The following is a 24587-nucleotide window of genomic DNA, read 5'->3' as shown; positions in this document are numbered from 1 at the left end:
CATTCCATCAACCCTTGAACCGACAACAGAGGCACAAACGACAAATGTTCCACTTACAACAGAGAAGGAAGGATCTACATTGTATCCTACATCTCAAGCAGCTGTAACAACTGTTTTCGAGACAACGGATGTTACAACTCTGGAATCTTCAACAGAGGATCTTGCCTCCACTGTCATAACAAGCACTGAACAAGCAGCAACTAGTATCGATCAAACAACACCAGACTTGTTATCCACGATAGAAGGCACTACGGAGGTTGGTACTACGGCCAATCCGGTAACATCCAAAGAAGCGTCGACAGAGGTGGCCACCACGAATGAGGATGCTACAAGTCTCATTCCATCAACCCTTGAACCGACAACTGAGACACAAACGACCTATATTGCAGCTACAACAGAGGAGGAAGACACTACATTGTATCCTACATCTCAAGAAGATGCAACAACAGTTTTCGAGACAACGGAGAAATCTGGTACAACTCTGGAATCTTCAACAGAGGATCTCGCCTCCACTGTCATAACAAGCACTGAACAAGAAGCAACTACTATCGATCAAACAACACAAGACTTGTTATCCACGATAGAAGGCACTACGGAGGTTGGTACTACGGCCAATCCGGTAACATCCAAAGAAGCGTCGACAGAGGAGGCTACCACGAATCAGGATGCTACAAGTATCATTCCATCAACCGTTGAACCGACAACTGAGGCACAAACGACCAATATTGCAGCTACAACAGAGGAGGAAGACACTACATTGTATCCTACATCTCAAGCAGATGGAACAACAGTTTTCGAGACAACGGAGAAATCTGGTACAACTCTGGAATCTTCAACAGAGGATCTCGCCTCCACTGTAATAACAAGCACTGAACAAGAAGCAACTACAATCGATCAAACAACACAAGACTTGTTATCCACGATAGAAGGCACTACGGAGGTTGGTACTACGGCCAATCCGGTAACATCCAAAGAAGCGTCAACAGAGGTGGCTACCACGAATCAGGATGCTACAAGTATCATTCCATCAACCGTTGAACCGACAACAGAGGCACAAACGACAAATATTCCACTTACAACAGAGAAGGAAGGATCTACATTGTATCCTACATCTCAAGCAGCTGTAACAACTGTTTTCGAGACAACGGATGTTACAACTCTGGAATCTTCAACAGAGGATCTTGCCTCCACTGTCATAACAAGCACTGAACAAGCAGCAACTAGTATCGAGCAAACAACACTAGACTTGTTATCCACAGCACAAGGCACTACGGAGGTTGGTACTACGGCCAATCAGGTAACATCCAAAGAAGCGTCGACAGAGGTGGCTACCACGAATCAGGATGCTACAAGTCTCATACCATCAACCCTTGAACCGACAACTGAGGCACAAACGACCAATATTGCAGCTACAACAGAGGAGGAAGGCACTACATTGTATCCTACATCTCAAGCAGCTGTTACAACTGTTTTCCAGACAACGGATGTTACAACTCTGGAATCTTCAACAGAGGATCTCGCCTCCACTGTCATAACAAGCACTGAACAAGCAGCAACTAGTATCGATCAAACAACACCAGACTTGTTATCCACGATAGAAGGCACTACGGAGGTTGGTACTACGGCCAATCCGGTAACATCCAAAGAAGCGTCGACAGAGGTGGCCACCACGAATGAGGATGCTACAAGTCTCATTCCATCAACCCTTGAACCGACAACTGAGGCACAAACGACCTATATTGCAGCTACAACAGAGGAGGAAGACACTACATTGTATCCTACATCTCAAGCAGATGCAACAACAGTTTTCGAGACAACGGAGAAATCTGGTACAACTCTGGAATCTTCAACAGAGGATCTCGCCTCCACTGTCATAACAAGCACTGAACAAGAAGCAACTACTATCGATCAAACAACACAGGACTTGTTATCCACAGCAGGAGGCACTACGGAGGTTGGTACTACGGCCAATCCGGTAACTTCCAAAGAAGCGTCAACAGAGGTGGCTACCACGAATCAGGATGCTACAAGTATCATTCCATCAACCCTTGAACCGACAACAGAGGCACAAACGACAAATGTTCCACTTACAACAGAGAAGGAAGGATCTACATTGTATCCTACATCTCAAGCAGCTGTAACAACTGTTTTCGAGACAACGGATGTTACAACTCTGGAATCTTCAACAGAGGATCTTGCCTCCACTGTCATAACAAGCACTGAACAAGCAGCAACTAGTATCGATCAAACAACACCAGACTTGTTATCCACGATAAAAGGCACTACGGAGGTTGGTACTACGGCCAATCCGGTAACATCCGAAGAAGCGTCGACAGAGGTGGCCACCACGAATGAGGATGCTACAAGTCTCATTCCATCAACCCTTGAACCGACAACTGAGACACAAACGACCTATATTGCAGCTACAACAGAGGAGGAAGACACTACATTGTATCCTACATCTCAAGAAGATGCAACAACAGTTTTCGAGACAACGGAGAAATCTGGTACAACTCTGGAATCTTCAACAGAGGATCTCGCCTCCACTGTCATAACAAGCACTGAACAAGAAGCAACTACTATCGATCAAACAACACAAGACTTGTTATCCACGATAGAAGGCACTACGGAGGTTGGTACTACGGCCAATCCGGTAACATCCAAAGAAGCGTCGACAGAGGAGGCTACCACGAATCAGGATGCTACAAGTATCATTCCATCAACCGTTGAACCGACAACTGAGGCACAAACGACCAATATTGCAGCTACAACAGAGGAGGAAGACACTACATTGTATCCTACATCTCAAGCAGATGGAACAACAGTTTTCGAGACAACGGAGAAATCTGGTACAACTCTGGAATCTTCAACAGAGGATCTCGCCTCCACTGTAATAACAAGCACTGAACAAGAAGCAACTACAATCGATCAAACAACACAAGACTTGTTATCCACGATAGAAGGCACTACGGAGGTTGGTACTACGGCCAATCCGGTAACATCCAAAGAAGCGTCAACAGAGGTGGCTACCACGAATCAGGATGCTACAAGTATCATTCCATCAACCCTTGAACCGACAACAGAGGCACAAACGACAAATATTCCACTTACAACAGAGAAGGAAGGATCTACATTGTATCCTACATCTCAAGCAGCGGTAACAACTGTTTTCGAGACAACGGATGTTACAACTCTGGAATCTTCAACAGAGGATCTTGCCTCCACTGTCATAACAAGCACTGAACAAGCAGCAACTAGTATCGAGCAAACAACACTAGACTTGTTATCCACAGCACAAGGCACTACGGAGGTTGGTACTACGGCCAATCAGGTAACATCCAAAGAAGCGTCGACAGAGGTGGCTACCACGAATCAGGATGCTACAAGTCTCATACCATCAACCCTTGAACCTTCAACTGAGGCACAAACGACCAATATTGCAGCTACAACAGAGGAGGAAGACACTACATTGTATCCTACATCTCAAGCAGATGCAACAACAGTTTTCGAGACAACGGAGAAATCTGGTACAACTCTGGAATCTTCAACAGAGGATCTCGCCTCCACTGTCATAACAAGCACTGAACAAGAAGCAACTACAATCGATCAAACAACACAATACTTGTTATCCACAGCAGGAGGCACTACGGAGGTTGGTACTACGGCCAATCCGGTAACTTCCAAAGAAGCATCAACAGAGGTGGCTACCACGAATCAGGATGCTACAAGTATCATTCCATCAACCCTTGAACCGACAACAGAGGCACAAACGACAAATATTCCACTTACAACAGAAAAGGAAGGCACTACATTGTATCCTACATCTCAAGCAGCGGTAACAACTGTTTTCGAGACAACGGATGTTACAACTCTGGAATCTTCAACAGAGGATCTCGCCTCCACTGTCATAACAAGCACTGAACAAGCAGCAACTACAATCGATAAAACAACACCAGACTTATTATCCACGATAGAGCCAACTACGGAGGTTGGTAGTACGACCAATGAGGCAACATCCAAAGAAGCGTCAACAGAGGTGGCTACCACGAATCAGGATGCTACAAGTATCATTCCATCAACCCTTGAACCGACAACAGAGGCACAAACGACAAATATTCCACTTACAACAGACAAGGAAGGCACTACATTGTATCCTACATCTCAAGCAGCTGTTACAACTGTTTTCCAGACAACGGATGTTACAACTCTGGAATCTTCAACAGAGGATCTTGCCTCCACTGTCATAACAAGCACTGAACAAGCAGCAACTAGTATCGATCAAACAACACCAGACTTGTTATCCACGATAGAAGGCACTACGGAGGTTGGTACTACGGCCAATCCGGTAACATCCAAAGAAGCGTCGACAGAGGTGGCCACCACGAATGAGGATGCTACAAGTCTCATTCCATCAACCCTTGAACCGACAACTGAGGCACAAACGACCTATATTGCAGCTACAACAGAGGAGGAAGACACTACATTGTATCCTACATCTCAAGCAGATGCAACAACAGTTTTCGAGACAACGGAGAAATCTGGTACAACTCTGGAATCTTCAACAGAGGATCTCGCCTCCACTGTCATAACAAGCACTGAACAAGAAGCAACTACTATCGATCAAACAACACAGGACTTGTTATCCACAGCAGGAGGCACTACGGAGGTTGGTACTACGGCCAATCCGGTAACTTCCAAAGAAGCGTCAACAGAGGTGGCTACCACGAATCAGGATGCTACAAGTATCATTCCATCAACCCTTGAACCGACAACAGAGGCACAAACGACAAATATTCCACTTACAACAGAGAAGGAAGGATCTACATTGTATCCTACATCTCAAGCAGCTGTAACAACTGTTTTCGAGACAACGGATGTTACAACTCTGGAATCTTCAACAGAGGATCTTGCCTCCACTGTCATAACAAGCACTGAACAAGCAGCAACTAGTATCGAGCAAACAACACTAGACTCGTTATCCACAGCACGAGGCACTACGGAGGTTGGTAGTACGGCCAATCAGGTAACATCCAAAGAAGCGTCGACAGAGGTGGCTACCACGAATCAGGATGCTACAAGTCTCATACCATCAACCCTTGAACCGACAACTGAGGCACAAACGACCAATATTGCAGCTACAACAGAGGAGGAAGACACTACATTGTATCCTACATCTCAAGCAGATGCAACAACAGTTTTCGAGACAACGGAGAAATCTGGTACAACTCTGGAATCTTCAACAGAGGATCTCGCCTCCACTGTCATAACAAGCACTGAACAAGAAGCAACTACAATCGATCAAACAACACAATACTTGTTATCCACAGCAGGAGGCACTACGGAGGTTGGTACTACGGCCAATCCGGTAACTTCCAAAGAAGCATCAACAGAGGTGGCTACCACGAATCAGGATGCTACAAGTATCATTCCATCAACCCTTGAACCGACAACAGAGGCACAAACGACAAATATTCCACTTACAACAGACAAGGAAGGCACTACATTGTATCCTACATCCCAAGCAGCTGTTACAACTGTTTTCCAGACAACGGATGTTACAACTCTGGAATCATCAACAGAGGATCTCGCCTCCACTGTCATAACAAGCACTGAACAAGCAGCTACTAGTATCGATCAAACAACACCAGACTTGTTATCCACGATAGAAGGCACTACGGAGGTTGGTAGTACGGCCAATCCGGTAACATCCAAAGAAGCGTCGACAGAGGTGGCCACCACGAATGAGGATGCTACAAGTCTCATTCCATCAACCCTTGAACCGACAACTGAGGCACAAACGACCTATATTGCAGCTACAACAGAGGAGGAAGACACTACATTGTATCCTACATCTCAAGCAGATGCAACAACAGTTTTCGAGACAACGGAGAAATCTGGTACAACTCTGGAATCTTCAACAGAGGATCTCGTATCCACTGTCATAACAAGCACTGAACAAGAAGCAACTACTATCGATCAAACAACACAGGACTTGTTATCCACAGCAGGAGGCACTACGGAGGTTGGTACTACGGCCAATCCGGTAACTTCAAAAGAAGCGTCAACAGAGGTGGCTACCACGAATCAGGATGCTACAAGTATCATTCCATCAACCCTTGAACCGACAACAGAGGCACAAACGACAAATATTCCACTTACAACAGAGAAGGAAGGATCTACATTGTATCCTACATCTCAAGCAGTTGTAACAACTATTTTCGAGACAACGGATGTTACAACTCTGGAATCTTCAACAGAGGATCTCACCTCCACTGTCATAACAAGCACTGAACAAGCAGCAACTAGTATCGAGCAAACAACACTAAACTTGTTATCCACAGCACGAGGCACTACGGAGGTTGGTACTACGGCCAATCAGGTAACATCCAAAGAAGCGTCGACAGAGGTGGCTACCACGAATCAGGATGCTACAAGTCTCATACCATCAACCCTTGAACCGACAACTGAGGCACAAACGACCAATATTGCAGCTACAACAGAGGAGGAAGACACTACATTGTATCCTACATCTCAAGCAGATGCAACAACAGTTTTCGAGACAACGGAGAAATCTGGTACAACTCTGGAATCTTCAACAGAGGATCTCGCCTCCACTGTCATAACAAGCACTGAACAAGCAGCAACTACAATCGATAAAACAACACCTGAAATGTTATCCACGATAGAGCCCACTACGGAGGTTGGTAGTACGATCAATCAGGCAACATCCAAAGAAACGTCAACAGAGGTGGCTACCACGAATCAGGATGATACAAGTCTCATTCCATCAACCCTTGAACCGACAACAGAGGCACAAACGACAAATATTCCACTTACAACAGAGAAGGAAGGCACTACATTGTATCCTACATCTCAAGCAGCTGTAACAACTGTTTTCGAGACAACGGATGTTACAACTCTAGAATCTACAACAGAGGATCTCGCCTCCACTGTCATAACAAGCACTGAACAAGCAGCAACTAGTATCGATCAAACAACACAAGACTTGTTATCCACAGCAGGAGGCACTACGGAGGTTGGTACTTCGGCCAATCCGGTAACATCCAAAGAAGCGTCGACAGAGGTGGCTACCACGAATCAGGATGCTACAAGTCTCATTCCATCAACCCTTGAACCGACAACAGAGGCACAAACGACAAATATTCCACTTACAACAGAGGAGGAAGACACTACATTGTATCCTATATCTCAAGCAGATGCAACAACTGTTTTCGAGACAACGGAGCAATATGGTACGACTCTGGAATCTTCAACAGAGGATCTCGCCTCCACTGTCATAACAAACACTGAACAAGAAGCAACTGCTATCGATCAAACAACACAAGACTTGTTATCCACGATAGAGCCCACTACGGAGGTTGGTAGTACGACCAATCAGGCAACATCCAAAGAAGCGTCAACAGAGGTGGCTACCACGAATCAGGATGCTACAAGTATCATTCCATCAACCCTTGAACCGACAACAGAGGCACAAACGACAAATATTCCACTTACAACAGAGGAGGAAGACACTACATTGTATCCTATATCTCAAGCAGCGGTAACAACTGTTTTCGAGACAACGGATGTTACAACTCTGGAATCTTCAACAGAGGATCTCGCCTCCACTGTCATAACAAGCACTGAACAAGCAGCAACTATAATCGATAAAACAACACCAGACTTATTATCCACGATAGAGCCCACTACGGAGGTTGGTAGTACGACCAATCAGGCAACATCCAAAGAAGCGTCAACAGAGGTGGCTACCACGAATCAGGATGCTACAAGTATCATTCCATCAACCCTTGAACCGACAACAGAGGCACAAACGACAAATATTCCACTTACAACAGAGAAGGAAGGCACTACATTGTATCCTACATCTCAAGCAGATGCAACAACAGTTTTCGAGACAACGGATGTTACAACTCTGGAATCTTCAACAGAGGATCTCGCCTCCACTGTCATAACAAGCACTGAACAAGCAGCAACTAGAATCGATCAAACAACACAAGACTTGTTATCCACAGCAGGAGGCACTACGGAGGTTGGTACTACGGCCAATCCGGTAACATCCAAAGAAGCGTCGACAGAGGTGGCTACCACGAATCAGGATGCTACAAGTCTCATTCCATCAACCCTTGAACCGACAACAGATGCACAAACGACCAATATTGCAGCTACAACAGAGGAGGAAGACACTACATTGTATCCTATATCTCAAGCAGATGCAACAACTGTTTTCAAGACAACGGAGCAATATGGTACAACTCTGGAATCTTCAACAGAGGATCTCGCCTCCACTGTCATAACAAGCACTGAACAAGCAGCAACTAGTATCGATCAAACAACACCAGACTTGTTATCCACGATAGAAGGCACTACGGAGGTTGGTACTACGACCAATCAGGCAACATCCAAAGAGGCGTCAACAGAGGTGGCTACCACGAATCAGGATGCTACACGTATCATTCCATCAACCCTTGAGCCGACAACAGAGGCACAAACGACAAATATTCCACCTTCAACAGAGAAGGAAGACACTACATTGTATCCTACATCCCAAACAGTTGTAACAACTGTTTTCGAGACAACGGATGTTACAACTCTGGAATCCTCAACAGAGGATCTCACCTCCACTGTCATAACAAGCACTGATCAAGCAGCAACTACAATCGATAAAACAACACAAGACTTGTTATCCACGATAGAGCCCACTACGGAGGTTGGTAGTATGACCAATCAGGCAACATCCAAAGAAGCGTCAACAGAGGTGGCTACCACGAATCAAGATGCTACAAGTATCATTCCATCAACCCTTGAGCCGACAACAGAGGCACAAACGACAAATATTCCACCTTCAACAGAGAAGGAAGACACTACATTGTATCCTACATCTCAAGCCGTTGTAACAACTGTTTTCGAAACAACGGAGAAATCTGGTACAACTCTGGAGTCTTCATCGGAAGAACTTGCCTCCACTGTCATAACAAGCACTGATCAATTGGCAACTACAATCGATCAAACAACACCAGACGTGTTATCTACAGTAGGAAGCACTATGCAGTTTGCCACTTCAGTCAGTCCTGCAACAAGCAAAGTAACGTCAACAGAAGAGGCGACCACTAGTCTAATTCCGTCTCACTTAACTAGCACTCAACAAGCTGGTACTATTTCTGAAGCAACATCTCTACGCTTGATATCTACAATGGCAACCTCTACTGTCCAGACTACGACTCCTGGCAACCCATCATCATTTGCAACATCAACATTGGCAGCCACCACGGAGAAGTTGGAAACCACCTCAGAAGTCACTACGCCTCTCAATCCAGCAATCACAACTGTGACAGCTACAAATTTGATTGGTACGTGTTTTGTTATCAAGTTTAATTACGCAATACCAATGGAACTAATACACCCAATAATTAAAACAAGATATCTTAATATCCTTCTGATATATGAACAGTATGGACGTTGTACACAAGCACGCCGTCAACTGTCAAAAAGGGGACATTAATTAAGGACTTGAACGCCAAGACGTGCACTTATATTCAGGTTCATTCCCCTGAGGCAACTTAATAAATGGTTTGTGTACCCTGTCCACACAATTGTCAATAAAAGTGTTTGCTAGCCTGTTTGAGATCATTGCAGCCATGATGGGGTGAGACGACTTTAAAACTTGAGTTAAGACAAAAGTGTCATACGTGGAAATGAGTTGAAGCGAACCAAATACACCCTCCTAGTTGAAGTATCTCAAAAAGGGGTATTGACAAGTTGTTGTTACTTCGCCACACAGCGTTATCCAGTTTTGCTTTGATTTCAATGGCATCTGTAAATTGAAGCTGATATATTAATTTTTTTCCCGTTCTTTTCAGATGAATGTGCATTGTTCCTCGATAACTGCGATCGTGTGGTTCAGGAGTGCATAGACCAACAAATCGGATACACATGTGAATGCAGGACAGGCTATACGCTAGACTCGACCGGCAAATGTACCAGTAAGATAAATCATGTATTTTAAGCGGTGGAAAATGGTTTTACATTAAAATAAACTCCGGGTTTAACTGGCGAACGCAATCAGAGGGTATTATTAATATGGTACAATTTGTACCACGCTCATGTGCAGGTTACACGCGCACACAAAATGTTCCTTACACCAACGGGGTTATCACATTACAAACATACGCAAATTCAGAACACATGGGAGTAAAGTACCACTTCTATAATTTCCGGTAACTGTGGTCCTCTGACTGATCTAGTTGAGTACCGAGAGTCCTTAAACTGGTGAAACAAATCCTATTCAATTAACAAGGATTAGTTGTGTTTGGATCGCAACTACCGCTTTAATTTCAAATGTTGGAGTAAAACGAGGTTCGTTCCTAAGTGTCATGAAATCCTGCAAATATCCGAATACTCATCAGTCTTGGTTCATAACTATTGAATTGATATCAATCTGAATGATTAAACCTTTAGTATAGGCCCTCCGGTTGACATGCACCATATCTGACATCCATTTCAACCGTCGTGCAATAAGGCTGAAGAAGCAAACAAAGTTGTAGCCACAATAGGGTATCTAGTTAGTTCAATGCGTATAATGAGTGACAAGTATGAGTGCCATTGAGCATCAACAATTCTCTTGAATTGAGCAATAACAAAGCACACCGATAAGGGATAACGATAGCGTACTAAGCTGTTCACATTCATGTCAAACCATTTTGTTAATGTCAAAATGTAACCATCGACGCCACTGAACCATCTCATGCTGTACTCCCATCCAGAGCTGAAGTCCTTCCAGTCATCATTCCGTATAACAGGACTCGTCGATGAGACTGGTGCGAGTCAAGAGGCAGTATTCACCACAGATTTGACCATTCGAACGAGCGAGAGTTTTATATCTCTTGAAATAACAGTCTGCTCCGCGGTGAGTAGGAGTAAACCTCATGATGATTTCATCTGGTAAATAGGGCTGGTAAAGAGAAATTTTCTCTCAATTCACATATTCGTTCCAAAAGCTGTATACGTTACTCCACGTACACTTTGGATTGATTGTATAAACAGCCAATCGTTTTTCTCCCACAGGTTGCATTGGTTTACAGGAACGACCCTCTCACAAGCACCATCTTCATAAGCTGTAGTGTCATTCGATTTGCACCTGGGAGTATTAAAGCCGAGTACACCATCGAACTAGCCTCTAATTCTACGGTCAACGAAACCTACCTTCAAGACACTATGAAGGAGGCAGTATTATCGGATACTTTAAACAATACTTTACGGGTGGCCAATGATTCCATCATTGTGAGTGGTAAGTCGATTTAAATCCATCAATTTAACAAATCGAAGAGTTTGAAATGGACAATGACTCTTTTTGATCGTCCAACTGATTAACCGTCGATTATCTATTACCGTTTATTACTGTTTCTGTTTAGCTGCGGGATAGCAGCTAAAGCTTGTTATGAAAAGTGTAATTGGTTCCCCGCACAGTATTTTAGGGTGTTTCAAATATTAAACCTAACCAATCTTAACTGCACCTATTACTGAGAAACATAAATAACTTACCAATTCTCAACATTCACCGGCATGTATTGCTCGATTTACCTATTTAGCTCTAAACGAATGTGAGGCCGACATGGATGACTGCAGCGACAACGCTATTTGTACGGACACGGAAGACTACTTCACGTGTAGCTGTGTGGATGGATACACTGATCTAAGGACAGATATACCGGGCAGATACTGTTCATTAGGTATAAAAAAGAATGATCTTGTCAGTCTGACTAGTCAAATTCAGTTAAATCATGTTAATTTTAAAGCATTACATCATACACACAAAAAGTATGACGTTAGATATTTTATAATCTTAAAATAGTTTTTATACTTGAAATCGTTATAATTTCTTACAAAAATTTAGTTCCAATCAGCCCAGAGCAAGACTACACCATCATCATCATAGCGTCCTCCGTCACCGCTGCAGTGCTTCTCATCATCGCCCTCGTCTTGGTCGTAGTTCACCTTCTGCGTCGGCGGAAGAAGAGGCGTAAATCGTCCACTTACTCCCTGGAGTCACCGGACGAGTTGAGCCTAAGTCAGCCCGTGTGGAGGCGAGTCACCCCACACGGCAGCCAGTCCCTGTACCCGTCCAGCTACGGTCTGAGTAACTTGGACATGGTGACCGACGGGGACGAGGCTGTGTTTACTGGGGCAAGACACGCCGGTGAAGGGGTGGGCTCTGGGTCGCAGGAATCGCTCACTGAGAGGGAACTGGAGTGGGCGCAGAATCTGAAAACCGTCTTCGAGACAGTGCCACAGGTATAAATGTCACACAGAAGTCAATTTATTTGGAACAGTCTAAAATAAATTATCATTTTTAAGTTTAACAGATATAGTCAAACCCTTCTGTTGTAAAGTGGTACGGAATTTGCGAGACAAATTATTTCCATCTGCAAACTTGAACTTGAAACCTTTTTCTTTTGTTATTGATGGTTTGCATTTGGCATTTGCATCGAAGACTTTCGCTTCTGCAACCCGATCTACTAGAGATAAATGACAGGCAGAAGCTTTGGCTCCTATAAGGCAACAGTATTCCATCTGGGGACGTTACGTTTAGTTGTCTAATAGTCTCGGGATGCTCAATCTTATCTAGCATTTCTGTCTTTCACAGAATCAGAGAGCCTACAGTCTCCCACTGCTACGCCTCCCGGAGACCGAACTAGCCAGTAGCTCTCGTACACAATCCCATGTAAAAAGAAGTGCAACTGTGGTGAGTTTAACGAAACACGCAAAAACAAATGTATCCTACCTTTCTTCAAATTTTTGAATACGTCTCTTTCTTTATTTACTAAGAAAACAGGGAATTAGTTCCGGATAAGTAGTCAGGTCGAGGCTGTCAGTGCTAAAGGGAACTTTCCTGTTTTTGAATCCTCTCAACAAAAAAAGAGAACGAGGTCTAAATCTAATTTGAAATCGTCTATTATAAGGTGTATAACATTAAAGAATGGAATTTCATTAACCAAACTTCGTCGTTCACTCCAATTCCAACTTTCAGCCCACAAAATGCTCTGAAACATAAATGTGAGCCCAAAATTGGTCACAAATTACCAGAGCAACTTATGAGTAATTGGCATTTTAACAGAATCTTTCACAGTGTAAACAACAGGAACAGTCAACTTTTACCTACATAATGTCAGATCAATTTTCGCGTTTCTTAATTCCTACAAATAACTAATAATTAAAAACACTTTTTCCTAAAACTCACTCGGGGATCTGGTCAGGAATTGTATTACTTTTTTTATTCTGCAGAGCGATGATGGCCAGCAGACGGATCGGTTCAGACTCCCCAGGCGTCGGTCTCAAAGTCCGGTCAGAGGAACTCCATTTACTACGGTAAGAAAGTAATCGGCGCACAAATAACATCGCTGATGGATCAAATGAAGCCAATTATTATACAAGTATCAGCAATGACTTTGTGGGCCAACAATATTGTTAATCAAAACTCGAACTTACCGTAGCACTTGTGTCCTTGCGAAAGATACCTTGCTTTGATCTTTCTTTGGGAAACCACAACGACAAAACAATGTAATAAGCGTTGGAATGGTTAAAATGTAAGTTGCAAACTGCCCCTTGCAGATTTATGCACTGTGTTGAATGTAATACTCTACAGTTTAAAATATCCCATTAAATCTTTAGATCCACAGTGATTATTTCAAATTGGTTTGGAAGGTCTTATTTCACTTAAAATAGCATTCTTACAATGTATAAAGTGAGAGAGAAAAGGAATTGAGATCCCATCTCGAGAAATGGGTTATTTTTTGGATGGTTGGGTAACATTTGTCAAATGTTTTCTTTTCAGACCCACGAATCGGCCTTGCGTGACCTCGGCGCAAGGGGAAGACCGGATAGAATTGTTATAAGCTACGATTACTTCTGGTGAGTCTTTACATTTTGCTTCACATCGTTTTCTTTTCTTTTGGGCCAATAAACTGAGTTGAAATTTTGTGTCTTATTGTGATGGAACATTTTGGAGTTCAAATATTGATAACAATTATAAAATAATCAAATAATTTTGTTATTCTGCCAGCAAAGAACTCTTAAAAAAACAAGTTCACTGCTCATATTAAATGACGATTTGCTTGTTAGTGTTCAATGACCATTACCGCTGATCTTTTCATTTTTTCCACCCTATTATGATTGGACAGATCGAAACTGCACGTTTCTGCGCTCCCGTACAAGGAAACACGATTCTTTGACGTATAGTCATCATATACTAAATGACACCTGCGATAACGTAGACGAATGTTTTGCGCAGAATCAAGTGTTACGTGTATCTTTGGAGAGGCAATCTTTTCTCTTTAGTTTGATAGAAACAAGCAAGCACCTGGAATGTAACGTTTTGCCTCTCTGACTTATTCTCAACTGATCTGTTTTCTTACAATGAAACAAAATAATTCTTCAAGAGTGCACAATTAGGTACTGTAGCTGGAAAGCCTTAAGGAAGAAGACGGGAGAAGTACCCACTTTTAGAGGCAATAAACCTCGTAGGGATAATCTAGGACAACTCACGAAATCAGGTAGGGACTGAAAACCAAAGCTGCATGTCAGCCTGGATGGGAACTTGCAATGAACCATGGTCAAGCAGCTGCGAGGCGATATAACGCAGCGTCAAACTTCAAACTTCCATTCCACTTAAATTGTTTGTCTGCATAAGGACAATACATTCGTGTGCTAGTGCACTGTGCGTATTGCTGTGTGTCACTTTTAAAGCAGTTTGCTGCCGCCTACGGCTTATCGAAACAACTTTTCGAGGGAAATTGGCCGGGCCTGTGGGAAAGTCGCAGGGATAAATGAACGGGAGGGTTGAATTATCCTAGGAGACCAATTACATGGGGTTTTCCAATATGTAATTTCAAAATGCACCTTCAAAATAATAATGAAAAGAAATTGATAAATATGATTAGCGTAGGGCTACAGAAGAGTTTTTATGTGATTGCAAGATTTGCTAATATCGTCTTGCTTTGCACTTATTTCCTTTATACAAATGAATCACATAAAAATGATTTATTTAAATTAAAATGTCCAAACCTTTCACTCATTGTCAAAATAATGTTATCGTTTATCAAATTTGAAAAATGTGTATAGTGCTGCAAAGACAGTGCGGTTTTAACGTAAATTAAAGTGTACATTATAGATATGCATTTGTTCCTTTATGTGCCTTGTTTACTGAAAATCGATGCACGTTTCGTTATTAAAGATATTTTTGTAATCATGTAAATACTCTATAATAACTGCTTCATGTTAAGCGCTTTAAGAATATGTTCTTATTTGTCTTTAAGTTACATGGGGGTGAACATTTGCCAGAACATTGATGTGGAAAAAACGCACTGGGAGAAATGCTAAAGAAACCGTAATAACATGGTCACATACTCTCCGTTTTGCCAAGTTTTTGGGATTTTGAGAATCAGTGACTTGCATGCCCAAAACACCTAAATTACCTAAAGACTTTAAAAAAAAGAAAGATCTGTTTGTTAATTTTTTGTATCCAATCCAATCGCTTTTTCCATTTTGTTATTTTTTGTGCTTAGATCAGTTAAAACATATATGTTATCCAAATAAACTGTTTTAGTAAATGTGTACAATATGGTAAATCTGATACGAAACAACAGCAAAAAAGCTTCAGAGCCAGTGCATTATTGCTTTTTATAATTTCAGCTACCTCAATGAATTGCTTGAGTAAAATTGAGAACCAGATAAAAATACACACTGTTTTGCATATTCCACCCTCAAGTGCCTTGTTTTTACAAATGAACTATTTTACAGAATACAAAAGATATAAGACAAAAAGAGTATTTATTTATGATGTTTTCCTTTTATTGGTTATCCCGTTTTCTGCTGCTTTTTTTTTTCAGTTTTCTGAATTATTTCTCGTATCCTTTTCCTCCTAAAATTGGAAATGTACTGCCAGTGGCGCAACTACTGGGGGACGCAATGGGGGGAAACGTCCCCTTCAAACCCCCCCCCCCCCCTTTTGAGATCTTGACAAATCATATTGCATTGTTAATGATACGTGTCACTGCCTTTGTTACCCCCTTGAAATGCACCTAAAGAAGGTCATGCCTATTTATACGCCACTGTGTACTATTCGACTATAGGGGGGAAAAATCAAATTCAAGTTTGAAAAATTGAATGCCCCTTTTAGCATGATAATAATCCGATCTCTTGTTTACTCGCAACCTGAGAGCGAAATTCCTACTCGAACAAACACGGCGGTGGAAATTTGAAAGTCAAATCTAGAACGAAGGAGCTCATTAACATGGGGAAGCACCTCTTTTGCCAAGGAAGACTTTGTTTTCGTTTATGATCTTAAAATATCATCGATGTAGGTCAACGTGTTTGGCTGTTTGAACGAACTATTTCTTGGCAGGATAAGTGAGGTCACACAACCTTGCAAAAAAGACTGGCAGTGTATAATCAGTGCCGGATCTACGGTGGGGGTAAGGGGGTTTAAACACCCCCCCCCCCCCGGCCGCAAAAAAAGGAAAAATCACGGCCTCCCCTTGGGCTTACCCTCGACCGATTAACCCCCTCTCTTGAGCCAAACCTGACAATATGTAGCAGTGCAGAAAAATTACCGTTTGCTGAACTGATTACCATGAACTGATGAAGGGTTACATATTAGACAGTGATGGATATGAAAATAAATTGATGGAGGTTTGCCACAATTGGAAGCTCGTTTCAATTTCATGGAAGAAGCAGGCTCAGGCTTCTACCTCATTAAGTGTTTCAGCTCCGTGCTGTTTTCCCGTGCTTATTATCGAGACTCCAGGGAACATACGCAGGCAGTTTCATAACAAAAACGCAATAAATCGGCGTCATGTTTGTGTCGCATTGTACTGATTAGTTGGCTAGCTAATTGGCTTTGACTTCCAGCAGTTAAAAATATACGACCTGTCAATTCAGGAAAGGGTATATCAAGGAGCTTCACACAAACGTACCCAAGGATGCCAGCGGGACTAAAATTGCCAATTAATTGACGAAAGAAATTGATTTTTTTTTAGTTTTTTTTCTAAAAAGCTTTGTCTCGCGTGAACAAAATAGTGTCGCCTTAGAACTTGCCACGGTTTGCAATAAATCACGCGTCCATGAAAGTGGCTGATTGGCTACCCGTGGTCACGTGCGTTACCCCCAGCCGTTGCCAAGTATACTAAGAGACTTAGTGACGGCAGGGGGTGTGTTGACCAACATTTGGGCAAAATACAAACCCACTGTACTTTAAGAGACCCATGATATATCCACCGTCACTATTTTAAAGAGAAAAAAACAGAGAAAATTAGGAATGAAAAAAAGAAAATCTCATGAAACGCAGTTGTCTCAAAATTGGAATGCAATTAGTGCGATCCTAGACGCAAGAAGTACCAGTCATAGCCCATAATAAAACCGCTATAATATGAGCCGCTTTAGTTCTACATTCGCAGCGAAAACAACCAGTGTGATTTATGAATTAATTTGTGCCATTCGACCTGAAAAACAAGCTGTTAGGTAAATCCCCCTTGGGTGTAATAGATGGATAAATTCTACTCAACCTAATTTTATGAAGTACAGAGGGGCGAAACCTGTTTTCCTGAATTTTGAAATATTGCTACGGGTGGCGATCTCGAGGACAGTCGGGGGGGGGATTAATCCCGTTGCAAAGCTTTACCAAAATTACACAAACGTTCACAAAAATTGTGTTTCCAATTTGTAATAAGCTCAAATATACTGTCGTCCATTACCAACTTAATACATCATTTAACGTTACATAATGGTAGGAAAAGTCGTAAATACAGATGTATTTATGTCCAAACGTACATGCTTGAAAAACAGTCTAACTATGTTAGCGTTCAACCCCCCCCCCCCCAATTTCTCAAGCTAATGGTCCCCCAAATTGTACAATAAATCGCCACTCCTGATTGCCATTAGGCGACAAAATAAACCCAGGCGCAACCATAGGACTATAATTAAATTAACTGAATACAGCTCGATGTCTTTCACCCGTCTAGATAAAGACTCCGTCCTGGAGGGTCGGAGCCTTGATGAAGTGCGCAGTGCGAGTGCGCACTACTTAATAAAATAAGGAAATCGTTTCGAAATAAAACTTCAAGATTCATATATACATTTAAATGTATATTTCAAATTTGGGATTAAAACCTTTTGCCCAAGCGATGCGCTACAGCCTTTGGTAAAACTAAAAATATAATGCGCCACGTTTTGGGAGCGAGTAGACTGCTATCATCTCAGTGACGTTAACAATATGAATTTACGATATACCAATATCTCATATTGTGGACTGGCCTCAACCTCGTTCCCATTGGTACGATCTTGCTAAACCTGAAGGGCCAGACTATCGTCCTCTGACTGACTAATACTGCGTACAAATAAAGTCCTACACTGAAGCTTTCGGGTCCAGCTCAAAATCTTGTTTTTCCCACTAAAGGACGAACAGTGGTAGACAATTAACAGAACCGGAGGCCCCACAAAATGTGAGAGGCCCATGTGTTCGGGCCTTGTACTATGTACATTGATGCTCCGCAATTTATTTTTTAAAAGAAAGCGGTCAGTTTCGCAAACTGTTTTGGCCTAGTCCGTAGTTGAGGGAATTTTGGGAACTTAAGTGCAAAATTCTACTTCGTGTGCCGTAATTCCACTGATCTAGGGTGGCACGGGTGGCGTGTGCGTAAAGCGCTCGCCTCTCACCAAGGTGACCACGGTTCGAATCCTGGCCGCAGATCGCATGTGAGTAGAGTTGTGCGTTGGTTCTCTCCTGTGCCACGAGGGTTTTTCTCCGGGCCCTCCGGTTTTCCTCCCTCCGGAAAAATCAAACACTTTCGATCTCAGGCTGTGCTCCGTGGTCTTATATGGGTCGATGTGGCTGGCAGCCAGAGGCGCCTTTACGTGCCAGCGGCCCGACCACGTTGTAGCCGCGTCCTTCGCAATTCAGCATCCCAGCTGCGAGTAAGGATGATTAGCCTCCCAAATTATTATTATCTCCTTTCCCTGGAGGCGACGGTCTATTCTCCTTTCTCGGGCAGCTGTGGTCTATTTGCTTTTACCCAAATGGTACGTTTGAAGAACATTGCGAAAATCTCTTGGGAAATATCCTACAAAATACGTGCAACTTGATCTCCTCTGCGAGTATTGCAGACGCTCGATCGGGGAGGAGTTGCTTTCATGTCACAGATCTCTGACCAGAAGCCAACGTCAAAGCCTTTTGTGTTCGTTACAGATTTGGCGGGAAAGAAGAGGAAAAAATGTAGGGGCAAATCATTGCAGGTATCACCGCATGTGCGCAGGGACTGAGGGGGGGGGGGGGGTGAGGCAATGTCTGCAGTCGTGCAACCGTAACAACCAAGATTGGACTGTGTGCAGTTTGTGTTGCACCTGCTACTAGAGTTAATGTGTTTTGGTATTAGAACGCCAGGACACCGTGTTCACTTTATGAACAAATATTGCGGGCTTTTAGAAAAAATATCGATTCTACAAAGTTTCATGCGATCAGAAAATTTAATTACGTTTTAGGCGAGTCAACTGAATTTGTCGGCAAAAAGGGTTCGTTAATGAATAATCGGATTTTTTGATATAAGGTTTCGTTATTTGAATTAATAGAGTCATCAAAAAGGTACATATAATGGCTTTTGCACTCCAAACCGTTAAGCCATTAGGAGCCAACATATACAGCCAATTTTGGCTTTCAATTTCATTGAATCAAAACAGCATGGCTTGCCTTCGGTACGCTATCACTCACCCCCCCCCCCCCCGCCCCGCCCCTTCATATGAACCCGACCTTTCTTGAAAGCTAAATCCAACCCTGTTAAGGTGACATTTCATGATAAACCATTAATACTGTCTTCAAACGTTTTATCCAGCTACCTGTTTTTAATCCAACTATTTAAACTTGGCAGGAGCGGCGGAACCGTGGGGGGGGGGGGGGGCGCACTTGCCCCTTTTGCGGACATAAATGTGCCCCTCCGAGCATAAATGTGCATCCTTGAGATGAAAAAAAAACATTAATTTGTAAATGGTATAGAGAGTTGTGATATGAACGAGGAATATGAAAACTAAGCTCCATTGTCGATTGTAAAACAAAAATGGTATTAACTGGCAGCTAAATTGTACAAGGATTGCTTTTCATAATATTTTGACTCATCTAATGAAAACAATAGCGAAAATTGGCTGTACGCTAATGGCGTAGCGTGTGGGAGTGAAAAAGCCATTATTTTTACCTTGATAGTGACTGTGTTAATAAAAAATAATGAAACCTTATAATCAAAATTCCATTATTCAGTAACGAATCGTTTTGCCGACAACTTCAGTTGACTGACCTAAAACGTAATTATTTTGTTTTATCGCATTAAGTAGAATTCATCTAAAAGCCCGCGCGTGTTTGCAAACAACCACCGGAAAAGCATTTTTCTGTTTTACTTTTGTACCACGATGGAACCTAATCGACCAGCAGCACTCACAAAACACCGAGAAAAGGTCTGATTTTCTGACTTATTCCAGCAACGGTAGCCTGGCGACGATAGTCACGGCAGAGCAGCACTCACAAAACACCGAGAAAAGGTCTGATTTTCTGACTAATTCCAGCAACGGTAGCCTGGCGACGATAGTCACGGCAGCTTTGTTATTACGTCATCACCGGTGACATTACCTGCGCGCGCAACAATTTGCATTGTGCATGTGGAGAGAGGCAGTGAAAATGACGAGTGAAGAAGGCGTGTAACAGGCGTATATATCGAGCGCAATTGGCGGCAAGTCATTTCTCAACGTCTCATCCAAACAGGGTCACCTGCAATAAGTATTCGGACAACAAAGTGGCGAAACGGGGGCTGTGTGATTCTGCAAGAGACCTTCTTATTAGGTGACTGGATTTTAAATTTTGCCGTATTTGACTAGGCCGTTTGACGAACCGTTGACTAAGTTGGCCATGGTCACAAGGCATGCATGAACAGGCATGTTAATCCGTACTCTCGAAGCCCAGTCCTTGCCTTCAAGCCAGTGCATATCCGGACAAAAAAGGTGAGAGAGCTGTTCAAATCATTTCGATATATATGTATCATAATACGTTTCATGCAACGAAAATAGTTTTTAAGAACCTGTTCAACCTGTTTTAACCTGGCTAAATCTGGGAAGTGTTTTTAAACGTGTGTGATTTGCTTTTCCATTGCATTTTTATATTTCGTGTTTAAGGTACCACCTTTTGGTTTCAAGTATACATAAGTAATACAATGGTATATGGTCACATAATGGTTCACTGAAAACTGTATACATGCAAACCCGTTTAGGCTAACGCACAAACCAATTATTGCTATAGTTATATCTAAAACTCTATATAGGAATGCTACCGGTAGTGGTAACTCGTTGAAAATAGGGGATGCAGGGTGCGACGACAGCTGACGAAAGACCATGTCTTTCATAATTCACAGATAACTCGCCATTTTTTCGCCTATTTTTTAAACTTAAGTAAAGGCACTTAGAAACATTTGCATTAACCTGGTAATGTATATACCGATTTAACGGAAAAAAATCCTTGCTCAAAGTGAAATTACTCCGCCTGAAATGGTTTTATTGGAAAAACAAAACAATCAGTGAAGGTGGTTTAAGAAGGAGTGCCTGTGGGCACAGTTTTATGTGCCTTAGTTAAGAGACATCACACACTGTGCATATTTTTTCTCTGTTTTCTCAAAACGTATAGTGCCCACTGAGCTAAAACGAAAAAAAGTTAGTTGTTAAGCATTCTTCTTAAGATTTTGAGCAACTTTGTTGCTTCCTATGTAACTTGAAGATCGTACCATACAGTTAGTTCGAGTTTGTCCGCAATCTCGTCGCAATTTCCCGAACCGTACAGTCCATGCATACGTCATTCGGTCTGTTTAGCCTACCTATTCATATATAACATGCACGAAAAAAATATTGGGAGGGAACTCTCCACCAAACAGCAAGTTTAATTCCTGACAATTAAAGATCATCAACGGGTTTTTGTATCTGTCATCCCAAAAAGATAATACGGAAAATGCTGCACATGGAACGGGTAATTGTTTAATAATAATCATAACGGGTTCTTATATACACTAAGATCAAAGCGCTTTATATTATTATTACCCCTGATCATTGGGCCAATTAAACATTCCAAATACCATCTCAGCTCCCTGGGGGGTATGCAGCTCGATGCAGCCTGTTAGGCGCAAGGAAGCTAATTCAATCACAATAATCATCTCTGCCCTCACAGGTACCCATTTACTCCTGGGTGGAGAGAAGTAATAAGTGACAAAGTGCCTTGCCCAAGGGCACACGCGCCATGACCCCAGGCTGGACTCGAACCCACAACCCACAGACCACGAATCCAGTGCCCTTAAATACGAGGCCACAGCACTCCACAAATCAAAGCAGTGGCGTAACTGATGGGTACGGGGTAGGTTCATGACATCCTCACCCCACTGAGGATTGTCCTACCCCCTACCCCCCAACCCCCCACCCCCACCTTCCTGCCCAGAATTGGAAGGTGCCAAAGAAAGCTTTTATATTGCTCGAAAGACAGTGAGTGTCCACTTCCGGGAAACAATGCCAAAAGTGTCCCCCCCCAAAAAAAAAAAATGGGACCCTCCTTACGCCACTAAATCAAAGTCCATATTTCCATGTCTGTCTTCTGAAACATCCTTGCGACCCATTTTTGTTTTAACAATGAATCATTTTAAATGGTGCTGTCACCTTTAGTACACCACATTATGTCTTAGCTGTCGATATGTCACCATTTTGCACCACGTGAAAAAAATAGGTCTTTAGCAATGTTTCAACGGCCAACTTGGTCCCGGCGTGATTCATTAGCCCGTACGGGTTAGACTTGTGAAATATTGGGGTCAATAGAATGTGGTAATATAAAAATATAGCATGGTTTGTCGGGAAATAGTGAAAACTAATTACCCCGAGGTGTTGGATGATTGGGACTATCTCCCGAGGCAAAACACTGCATGCGAGCACCACCGGTCACCATTTTGATGTATGCCGTAATAGACTGGCACAAGCAACTGTCCTCACTGGTGTTCTCCACGGTACGCACGTAAAAGCACATGCGTCGTTGGTAAAGAGATATTACAGTACTGGAACAAATCTAAGGCTGCGACCCAGGTGTGTGATAGTACCTCCCTGGTTTTGCGCGTCACGCGTGCGTGCGAGGACGCGGGGTGATAGTAAAAACGTTCACACAGTTGAGTTGCTGGAATGGACCAATGAAATGTTGCGGTTGCCTGATGAATATTTATGAGGTATAGTAATACGTCATAAACGCTTCACTTCATGATTTGTTTGCACCATTAGTTACAAGTGCTGCATCGAACGAATGTTATAATCTGCGTTCGGACAGTGATAGCACGGCGGCTTCGGGAGGGGAGGCGGGGTTGAGACTCAAAGGAACAACATAAACACCACTCGTTTGCAAACAAAACTTCTAAAAAGCCTGCAGTATAACCCTTTCGATTGATGGAGCCAAACTTAGCGCGACTGAGCAACTAATGAAAACACGCACAGCTGAGCAACTGAAGACCACCATCATGCACAACCTAGCAACTCATGACCACACTCACATGACTGCTTTACGGTGACACGACTACGAACACGGGCAGGGGGAAGTCTGTGGGGAATATTGACTAGGCGATGTATTAATCTGTTTATGGTCAATCCAATTGTTGAGTGGGCTTGAAGCATGAGTAATGCTGGCCATTCCATAACCTATTTAACGTAAATATCACGAGGCTAACGTTATGCGCATGTAGCATTGCCGAATTATCGAGAGCAAATGTGTTAAACCATTTCAGTGACACCTGCAATCCTGTTTTCTCATTTGTCGGTCTCCCATTAATGTCTAGCCTTTTAAGAGCATGTTCGAGGCATTTAGGACCATCTGCTTTTCAGGCAGTGTTCGTTTTTAGGCCTAAACGTTCAAAGCCTTACCTGTTCAAGTTTCAGCTCAGTGGATTACTCTATTTGAGAAAACAGTGAAAAACAAGACACAACCTTTTGATCACATAAAATAAATCCACGATTTTCTCAATAGCACATTTTATTCCAAATATCGGTCAATTGACTGATCCTTCTTGATTTCTTCGTTATGACAGCACGCCGGACGGAATAATTTCACGGGGCGTTATAGTACCAGTATATGAGTATAATCCAAGTAAGATATTTGTTACTAACTCGGCAGGTTATTTTGGGATAAATTGCAAATCATCCTATGTGCCTTTAAACGGTTGCCCTTCCCCATTCCGCTCGATATATTTTGCATTAACTCCACATCACTGTCCACACGATATGACTCAAATCGTGCGGTAGCCCGCGTATAAATAATATCCATGAAAAATGGGTGATAAGTTGCATGCACTATGCGCACACCTACTTCTTCCACCCCGACGTCAGTTTTACAAGATGTCATGCTCTATCATCTTCACACAATCTCTCTTTTCCTTGTCAGTAATACGCACGGGCCGCACATGTAATGCGAAGAATGCATCATTTCTTTTTAAATTGATAAAAAAGGTAGCACCGAGATACAAGGCACATTTCAG

At 42.6% G+C, this 24587-nt stretch overlaps 2 protein-coding genes across 2 annotated transcripts; both read left to right on the top strand.

Moving 5' to 3' along the window:
- Positions 1 to 265: 265 nt before the first annotated feature.
- LOC119729821 (platelet glycoprotein Ib alpha chain-like) lies at positions 266 to 4285 on the top strand (the record flags this gene model as incomplete). Its single annotated transcript, XM_038202610.1, has 3 exons — positions 266 to 580; positions 3902 to 4030; positions 4235 to 4285. Coding segments are annotated over 3 exons (495 nt in total), but the record flags the coding sequence as incomplete, so codon positions are not given.
- Positions 4286 to 8921: 4636 nt separating this feature from the next.
- LOC119729475 lies at positions 8922 to 15172 on the top strand. Its single transcript, XM_038202040.1, has 10 exons — positions 8922 to 9368; positions 9879 to 10001; positions 10782 to 10924; positions 11083 to 11305; positions 11607 to 11747; positions 11912 to 12309; positions 12662 to 12760; positions 13300 to 13383; positions 13850 to 13926; positions 14196 to 15172. Coding segments are annotated over exons 1-10 (1593 nt in total). The 5' UTR covers positions 8922 to 9064; the 3' UTR covers positions 14197 to 15172.
- The last annotated feature ends 9415 nt before the right edge of the window (positions 15173 to 24587 follow it).

The sequence above is a fragment of the Patiria miniata genome, unplaced genomic scaffold (genome assembly GCF_015706575.1).
Source record: "Patiria miniata isolate m_02_andy unplaced genomic scaffold, ASM1570657v1 HiC_scaffold_21, whole genome shotgun sequence".
Lineage (NCBI taxonomy): Eukaryota > Metazoa > Echinodermata > Asteroidea > Valvatida > Asterinidae > Patiria > Patiria miniata.
The sequence above is the reverse complement of the archived record's forward strand: the minus strand, read 5'-3'. Positions and strand labels throughout refer to the sequence as shown.